Source organism: Astyanax mexicanus, chromosome 1 (assembly GCF_023375975.1).
Source record: "Astyanax mexicanus isolate ESR-SI-001 chromosome 1, AstMex3_surface, whole genome shotgun sequence".
In the NCBI taxonomy this organism is placed as follows: Eukaryota; Metazoa; Chordata; class Actinopteri; order Characiformes; family Acestrorhamphidae; genus Astyanax; species Astyanax mexicanus.
The window spans coordinates 58357137-58366511 of record NC_064408.1 but is presented as its reverse complement, the minus strand read 5'-3'; the positions used below and the strand labels follow the sequence as shown (position 1 = coordinate 58366511).

The window sequence follows — 9375 nt, the reverse complement described above, 5'->3', positions numbered from 1 at the left end:
CACATTAGAACAGTAAAATCAATAAGCATTCATCCTTTTGAAGAATACTTTGTCTGCAACTGCTTCACTGGCATGTTATTCTTTACCTTCTATTGGTTCATCTTTTTATCGATGTTTATCTATGATGTTACTTGTAATCAAATTATCTTATCTGGGTGTCAAAATAATATGCCAGAAACCTCAGTTAGTAGGTCTTATACTTTTTATATACTGATCCTGTTTTAAAAAAACAACAGGAGCTATTTGTTAAATATCTCACTATCTAAATGTAATGTTGATTCAACGTTGATTCAACATTGATTCAACATCCTTTTGTTATCAGGGATGGAGTCTATTCCATGAGTCGGTTCTTGACTCCAATTAAATAAAAGGAAAATAAAAAAAGATGTCCGTAAGTTGTGGGATTTAGAGCGCTTTCTGGTGAGAATGGGTAATTGCACCGAGCATACAAAAGAATAATTTTAAACTGGGCGGGAGTGATGTGATCTCCTTTCAGAGCGGTTGAATCCAAATCCAGGTTATGCTCAGTCAGAAACTTCACTTCAACTACACACTTTGTTTTTACTATGAGGGAATGAGCTAGGTCTGAGGTCTAAGTTTCCCCTTCTAAAGTCTCCATTGCTCCACCAGCCGCTCGCTCTTTCAGAGGCTGTACATGTGATGTAAGTACATGAAGATTTGTGATGTGGCCAGAAGAACTCCCGCGAAAAGCCACCCGACACCTCAGTTTTAGAATGAATATATTAGGCTTAGCAGGGATGGTTGTTCCTGCACTCTGGTACCATTAAACACAATATTTTATCCCTTCTCCACTCAGAAATGCTTCTGCTTTTAGTTTAGAAACAAAATAATATAGACTGCCACTTTAACAGTACGTCTACAGTATTAATTGAGTAAATGATGCATGTAAATAATAGAATGATTTCTAATTAACGTCATGGGATATACTTTGAAGGAATCATACAACTACTCTTCAGTCTAATCAGTGACTAAATATTTATACTATATATCAACAGTAATACTCTCTGGAGCAGATAAAGATAATCCTATTGGCACCATGCCGGACGTGGACTAGAAGTCTATACAGCATTGAGCTGCTCATTCAACATCTTGACCTCACTCACGCAATTAAATACTCATAGCAATGCTCCAACATCAAATGGAAAGCCTTCCCTAGATAGCACAGATTTTAATGCCCCTGATTTCAAAAGAAACAATGAACAAACAGATGTCCCAATACTTTTGTACAAAGTGTATTTGTTGTCCAAACATCTGTTTGTATTAACCAAACTGAAATTAACATTTTCCTACAAGGGCTTTACACCCTCTTCCACACACAGCTGATAAGCTTATATATCTCAGGACATCTGCCATAGTAAGCTACTTATATTATTTTTTCAGGGGTTAAGCCTTCAACTCTAGTTATAGTCAGTGTTTCTGTTTGCCTTTTGTTGTGGTATATAGTCTAAAATATTATGTTAGAATAAAGAGAAGTATAACACATAGATTAATATTTTTGGTGTCTTTATTGAAGTTAAATCATAATGATTTTGTCAGAGAAACAGCAAAATTTGTCAAAACTGTGTGGTAAACAAATAGACTATTATTAATTTAGGACATTTAGGCTATTGGAATCTGAAAGGCCATGGTTTCATTTTTATTCCATGGTGATCTCATAGTCTTTGAAGACAGTTTTCAGTTTCTCCACTGTGACAGCATGGTCAGCTTTTCCATAGCCCTAAAACACATATGAGAAAATGTTTTTGAGTGAAAGCTTATCAGTTTCAGGAAAGGAACACCTGAAACACTAAGGCTTAAGCCAGAAGATAAGATTAGCTGTAGTTGAGACTTCCAACGAATTAGCCAAAAGAATGTTTCCTTACTGTAGACTCTCCAAACACCCGTAGTTTCTTTTCTGTGTTGTTATGCTCTATCTTGCCACCCCCAAGGACACTACACTCCACTCCAAGAGCCTCCAAAGCAGGGTTGACCTTTTCAAAAATATGGTCTAAAACAGAAATGAAAAGCTCATTAAAGGGATTAAACAATTCAAGCAGCATTTATTCAAACAATTAGACAAGTACAATCTCTAAGTAAAGACATTGTTTAGTGATTCCTTGAGACTCACTAAACAATGTCTTTACTTAGAGATAGTACTTGTCTAATCCAATGCCAGATATCAGTATCAGGTCGTATCAGTATATGAATGAACCTGATGCAATTCTTTAACAAATCCAGAAAGAAATACATATGAATGCACTATGCAAGAATAGCCTACATTATCATCTTAAAAGGTTTTACGTTTTTACTATAGGTTTACTATAAGTCACAATGCAATGCAAATACAACCAAGACCCAGGTCAAAACTGTATATGATAACAGTGATCATAGTAAAATAGCAATACATCAGACGTTTTGTTTATTATTTTGCATATATTATGTAGTATGCACCACTTCATTTTAAATGCATATTAAAATATAAGTCAAAACTATCATAAATGGCATTCAGCAAAATTTGCAACTAAAATAACCTTTTTTTAAGCAGTGATAAAACTCCTACATCCAGACTGCGATTGAAAAAAAGGGAGGACCAGTGAGATTTTAGGCTTTCTCAGTCACATGAGAGTGTTTAGTAGCTCCTCTATTTCCGATCTCCGTGGAAACGCATGCCCAAAGTGTAATTACAGTGTGTAGCAGTGGACAAGCCATATTCGGTCGGGATTAGTTTCTCAGGGGGTCCTAAGGTAATTTTCTGTTTTGTGGTGTGGGCACCTGTTATTTTATTCCCATCTGGACCAGCGTGTGTTTTTCTCAGAGGTCCTCTGAGAAAATTACTGGCCGAGTTACCTACTGTTTTTCACTGAACTCTGTGGTCCTCTGGTAATTTTAGTCCTGTCCGGACAGTTTCGTCACCTCGTGTTTAATAAAATAGTTATTTGTCCACTGCCATGCACCCTACAGCGCGTTTCCACGGAGATCTACATAAACAGCAGTGGAAATGCAAGAGCTACTGAACGCGATGTCACCTAAGCCTAAACACTCACTGGTCCTCTTGGTTTTTCAATTGCAGTCCAGATGCAAGAGTTTTATTACTGGGTAGAAGTGTGAAATATTTCTCACAGATGTCCCCCTGAGAAACTAATCCCGTCCGGATAGGACTTTATCCATTTAACTATTCTCAGACTTGGTAAAAAGTGGTGGTATTCCCAATTAAGTGTAGTTAAATTAAAACGAAACCAAACAATTTCGGGTCGTAACATCTTGCTATCAGTACTTGCTTACTCGGTAGGCACTTTCCAAACAGCCTAGGCAGAAGAAATGAACTGTGTACCTCTGTAGGGCATACAAATAAACAATAATCACCACTGTAAATAAAGCTTTAAGTATGATTCATATCCATATGTGAGACATTTTATTAAAGGTTAGGCGGAGGCAGTTTTGACGGAGGTAATTCAACACTAGTAAACTCTGTAAATTCTGATTGGTGAAGTGAGCTGCAGCCTCACGTTATTGAGATCAGGCTGTCAGCTCGGTTCACTCTGGTTCATTCTGAGCTAGCCTTACATTTCTCAGCCCTTAGGACTAAAAATAGATTTTCACAAACAGTTCAAGCACAAAGCAGCCAGGCGGGCTCGGCAACCGATATCCACGACTATAACATGTGCACTGGAGGTTCGTGTGTTTCTACTGATTAATCCGGAGAGGCTGCAGCAGGACCCGGAGAGGAGAAGCGAGGCTACACGCGGACTAGCCGAGGCGGAGCGGCGAGGCGAGGCGCAGGCTGGGCGGGTTAGCTCACTCTCACTCACTCTCTCTGTGGACTTACTGTGATACTCAGCACTCTTCGTGCCTCTCACTATGTCTTTATGATCCGTCCCTCCTTTAACTTTTACTCTCACTAAAATGTACTTGAACTTCCCCTCCGAATCGATCTCCACATCCGGGACTTTGTCCAAGCTGTCAGCCATGCTGTCGCTCAACCCGCCGCTGCTGCTGCGACTATTTCAGTACAGCTACCATAACAGCTCTATCTCCTCCTATATCACCACGCGTGATCCTACAGCAGAGAGGAGTCGACTCCCACTGCGACTCTACGGAATGAACTGAATCAGTCCCAGATATAGCAAGGTTTAGGTTTCATTAAGACTATTTTGTTTTATGTTGATGATGAAAAAAACAACCTTTATTTAACACTGCCTGTAAACACCGGTTAGTGTTAAAATTCTGATATTGAATCAACATTGATTTAAATGTTTTGAAAGCTCTTCTATTCTCACAATGCTTATAAAGCTACATTCAAATAATTAAGCAATAATACACTCAAGGTTTGTGCTATAACGTGTAAAATTGGCACTTCCATCATCACTGTTTATTGAAAGATTTTGAGTTAAAGAGGATAAGAAAATACGATCCATTTGGTTATAACAATTTGGTTTAAATAGTATAAAAGCTGCATTTGTTGCTAGCTTACCTGTACACGGCGGAGTAATACATGAAGATCTTCGGTTACAGTGCATTACCTGCTGATAACGGCACTCACAGAACACCTCTCAGCCAATCATATTGCAAGGTCAGAACTAAATATGGTGTAATTATAAATAATTTGAATTAATTATATATTATGTCCCTTCCTACACCACAAGAACACAAGCTATAATAATAAAGTAAAACAATATATACATATTAAATGCAAGCAAAGTTCAGCTTAAACAATACATATAAAACTATAACGCTGAATCAGTGTTGGATGTTGTAAAATTTTACTTTTACTTTATTGTAATCAAGAACCAACTCTTGGAATAGACGCCATCCCTGATAGCAAAAAAAAATGTTAAATGAACGTTTTTTTTCTCATATCTAATGCATTAACGTTGTTTTAATGCATTAGATATGAGAAAAAAAACGTTCATTTAACATTTTTTTTTTGCTATCAGGGATGGCGTCTATTCCAAGAGTTGGTTCTTGATTACAATAAAGTAAAAGTAAAATTAAGAGTAGGTTAATGGAGAAAATTATACGTTAATGGTAGAATGATTTCTAATTAACGTCATGTGATGTACTTTGAAGGACACATGACATTTCATTTTTTAAGTATATTCATAAGTATTAGTTAAGTCTATTCATTGCCACTGATTTACAGAATCACATCAAATCGATTCACGAGTTCCCAATTCAATTCGATTTCTAATTCAATATCAATTAATTTTGAGACAGTTCCTGTTATGATTACAGGTTTTGTTCAGATGAACAAGATGAAGGAGATTTTCAGAGCCTGTTATTTTATCAAGGAAATCAATAAAACCAGAGGGAAATTTATCTAGACTGACCCACTGTGCAGCCCAGCGTCCCCTCCGGTTAAATTTAAATAGGGATTTAAACTCAACATCAATATTAAATCATTCAGCGTTTATTTATATTGTTATAAATAAGGACTATCAGCATTGTGTGTTAGTGAGTGGTTTGTGTAGAAATACCACAATGTGTGACTGAGTGGGGAACTTGATGTCTTTTTTACGTTATTAATTTATTCTGTCTGTTGATGTGATGTGATGATCATAAAAAAAATGCTCTGCTTTGTAAAAACTTGTCCGCTGCCTGAATGGAGCCGCTGTGGTAGGCTCACACACAGAGCTCTGTACAGCAGTAAAGAGCAAAACTGTGGAAGACGTACAGAATCACACTCAGGTCAAAAGTTGTAAACTTCTGTGTGTGCGACGCAGTATTCCCAATACAAACTATCCTTTAGTCTCTGTGCTGGAGGAACGACCAAACATGTTAGCTAGCTCCTGTTAGCTGTGCTTAAGCCCAGTAAAGATGACTGGTGAAGTCTGTCAAGTCCTTGCTAATCAGTGCAGGCAGAAACATGATAACATGCCGGACGTGACAAAGCAGAGAAAAATATCTATTACAGAAATACTGCACTACTAACCACTGGCTGACATGCCATATAGTGCACTATTTCTGTAATAGATAGCCATTTTCAGCATTATACTCTGATCCTCAAGCTGTCTATAAAACTGATCATAATATATTCCAGAGCACAGCTGATAAAGCCCCTTTATCTAGTCATTTTATTTTTATAAGTTTGTCTGTAAAGCTTCCGATTCTGTTCATGCTCCACAAATAACCGCAGAATAACTTTTCTCTTACAGGTATTAAAGACCAGATAAAATGAGAAAGCAGATAGTTATTCTGAAAGAATGGAGATTTATAAGAGCTATGGCATGTTTTAGTCATGTTTACATAACACAGAAGGTAATAACTTGTCAGAGTCGGTTTGAATGTTCCACTACTTTAAAAATGTATCCTTTTTTATCTGAAAAATTGTCTGTGTGAATCAGACATTACACAGGCACAGGCTAACTGATATCTCCCAGGCTAGAGGACACCCCATTCAGCCACCAGAAGCATCACTAACATTTATCTATTTATTTTCTGTCTATTTTATTGTACCAATTATTTAAAAAATAAAAATATGTTGTTCTTCAGCATTGATGTAATTACTTAAAGACTGCATAAAGAACTGTTTGTATCATGTTACATATTCTGTCAAGTTGTCAACATTACTCCATCTCTGCAACTTTTCTCCATGCTTAACTGGAACGTTTAAATATGAAACTAACGATTCAAAAGGAAACGTATAAGTCGAACACCTGCTCTCTTCTGATTTGATAAACGCATCATTTTTGGACAGATTAATTTGCATAAAGTTTCTCTCTGCACTGCATCCCTGGACTCGATGTGCCAGAGCCATGATGCACTGTGCATCGGCGTCTGATTGAAAAATTATAGAATGCATTGGGGTGCATTAATGCAATGGACCAGTGTAAAATATTATATTCACATGAGCCATATAAGCATAAAAAGCAAAAACCTTCAAGGTAATCTCATAAAAATGTGTGTTTTGTAATCTGTTACACCACTACGTACAACACTAATGCTTTGGGTCTTGCCCACTTAAAACTGAACTGTCAGTGATCCATTACCTAAAATAAAGTTGACGCTCTTGGGCTAAACTATTTAGAGAATAACAAAGATATATTTGGACCTAATTTCTAGCAGTTGGTCCTCTATTCTCAACTAGAACCTAACCATAAATAATATTACAGAATTAACATGTTTCCTTTATCCCTACAGGTAAGCATTAGAGAGCGTTATTGGTGCCTTTGTGGTTGGGTTATATAGACCTTGGCCACTGCGTTGCCTTCTGAGACATTGACACTAAAAGCTTGATTTCAGATGTTGTCTCATTAACTAAATAGCCAGATTTTTTTTTTAGAAAACTTAATGGTAAATGCAAATTAGAATATGTACATTTGAGAGAACAGCATGCCACAGTATAGAAACATAGAATATAGCACTTGCTACAACATCTAAACTAGCTAAATGTTCATTTGTATACAGACTGAAGAAACTCAACTTTCTCGGAAATTAAAGATGAAGCGAGCGGTGAGCCAATGACTATTCATTTTTTTTACTTATACTGTATTTTTCATCTAAAGAAATATGAAAGTGTCTGTTAAAAAAAATCCAAAAGGAATTCAACTGCATGTTTGTCTTTTTGGCCAATCCACATACAGAACTTTTACCCACCAGAAGACAGCTGGCTTTTCCATAAAGCAAGCCTAATGTTTTTTATTTAAAAACTATTGTATAATATTAAAAGATCTTTCCAATGAAAGATCTATTTTCAGTTATTTGGTAATATATGTAATATAGGATTATTTTAGGTCTTGGTTAGGCCTATTAAAGTCAGTTCATGAAAGAAAAATGTTACTAAGAGATAACATTTTAGTCTGATCATTTGAACTTAATGCTATTTAAATGAGTCAGCCTTTCCTGTGGCTCTTTTGCCCTCCTGCATCTTATTTCCTCTGTTTCCTCTACAAACTTTCCCCGGAGAAATGAAATTGTGGACTTTCCCACTAGGATGTCAATCAATACCAGATAGACTCACTCACATGATTCATTAAAAATATTAATATATTAAAATCCCCCCTTTTCTTGTTTTTGAATAAATGTAGTGTTTTTTTTTTACTAAAGACAGGATAAAATAAATGTTAGCAAACAATGAGCTAAATTTAGCTGCTACTGGACCACAACACCATCCTTTTTTGTGCAGTGCTATTCAACTGCAACTGACTGCACACTGTTAGACTTTTACTGTATGTACTGTTCAATTTTTGCTTCTCCTCCATAACTAATGTTTGCAACCTATAAGTAACCTACTGGCATAATACATACTTAGAAACATTTGCTTAAAATTTTACTATGCCTTATGTACATTTAAATGGATGTGTGTGTGTGTGTGATTGAGAGTCTATTGTTCTCAGTTGTCAAAGGTGATGTGAGGAATCTTTCTGAAGAAGAGGAAGCTGGTGCATTTCTGTTTAAACACCCGAAATCAAAGGTCAGATACAAAGACAAAGACCACGCTTTGCCCGTTAAGAGAAAATGATGATATAACAAATACGAAACTACCCCACCACCACCCAAAAAACACACCATGAACAGCATTGTGATCAAAGACCTGGTGGTATTTTGTGTAAGATGTACTTTTCAGCAGCAATACACATTTTCAGTACTATACGACAATTATTATATTATAGAATATATTTATATATATTTATATAATTTATATATATGTGGAAAGTATTCAGACCCCTTTAAAATTTTCACTCTTTGTTTCATTGCAGCCATTTGCTAAAATTTTATTTCTTATTAATGTACACTCAGCACCCCATCATGACAGGAAAAAACTTAAATGCAGAATTTTTGACAAATTTATTTAAAAAGAAAAATGGAAATATCACATGGTCTGAAGTATTTAGACCTATCGCTCAGTATATTGATCACCCTGAAGCACCCTTTTGACCTCATACAGCCATGAGTCTTCTTGGGAATGATGCAACAAGTTTTTCACACCTGGATTTGGGGACCCTGCAGATCCTCTCCAGTTCCGTCAGGTTTGTATGGTGAAAGCTGGTGGAAAGCCATTTCTCTCCAGAGATGCTCAATTGGGTTTAGATCAGGGCTCTAGCTGGGCCAGACAAGAATTGTCACAGAGTTGTTCTGAAGCCACTCCTTTGTTCATTGTCTTGTCTTGTCATGGGCAGGTGATGAGCAGCAGCCTGGTTTTCTCCACACATACTGCTTAGAATTAAATCTTAAAGGTTTAATATTTGTGTCATCAAGCCAAAGAATCTTATTTCTCATAGTCTGGGACTCTGAGTCCTTCATGTGGGCTTTCCTATGTCTTGCACTGAGGAGAGGCTTCTGTCAGACCACTCTACCATAAAGCCCCGACTGGTGGAGGGCTGCAGGGATCGTTGACTTTGTGGAATTTTCTCCTGTCTCTCTACTGCATCTCTGCAG

General features: G+C 36.7%; 1 protein-coding gene across 1 annotated transcript; it reads right to left on the bottom strand.

Annotated features, from left to right (window-relative positions):
* Positions 1 to 1507: 1507 nt before the first annotated feature.
* Positions 1508 to 4068, bottom strand: si:dkey-51e6.1 (Ocnus domain-containing protein). Its single transcript, XM_007245426.4, has 3 exons — positions 3827 to 4068; positions 1884 to 2008; positions 1508 to 1738 (listed from the first exon to the last, which is right to left on the bottom strand). Exons 1-3 carry the CDS (start codon positions 3966 to 3968, stop codon positions 1658 to 1660), a joined length of 348 nt encoding a protein of 115 aa, XP_007245488.2. The 5' UTR covers positions 3969 to 4068; the 3' UTR covers positions 1508 to 1657.
* Positions 4069 to 9375: the final 5307 nt, after the last annotated feature.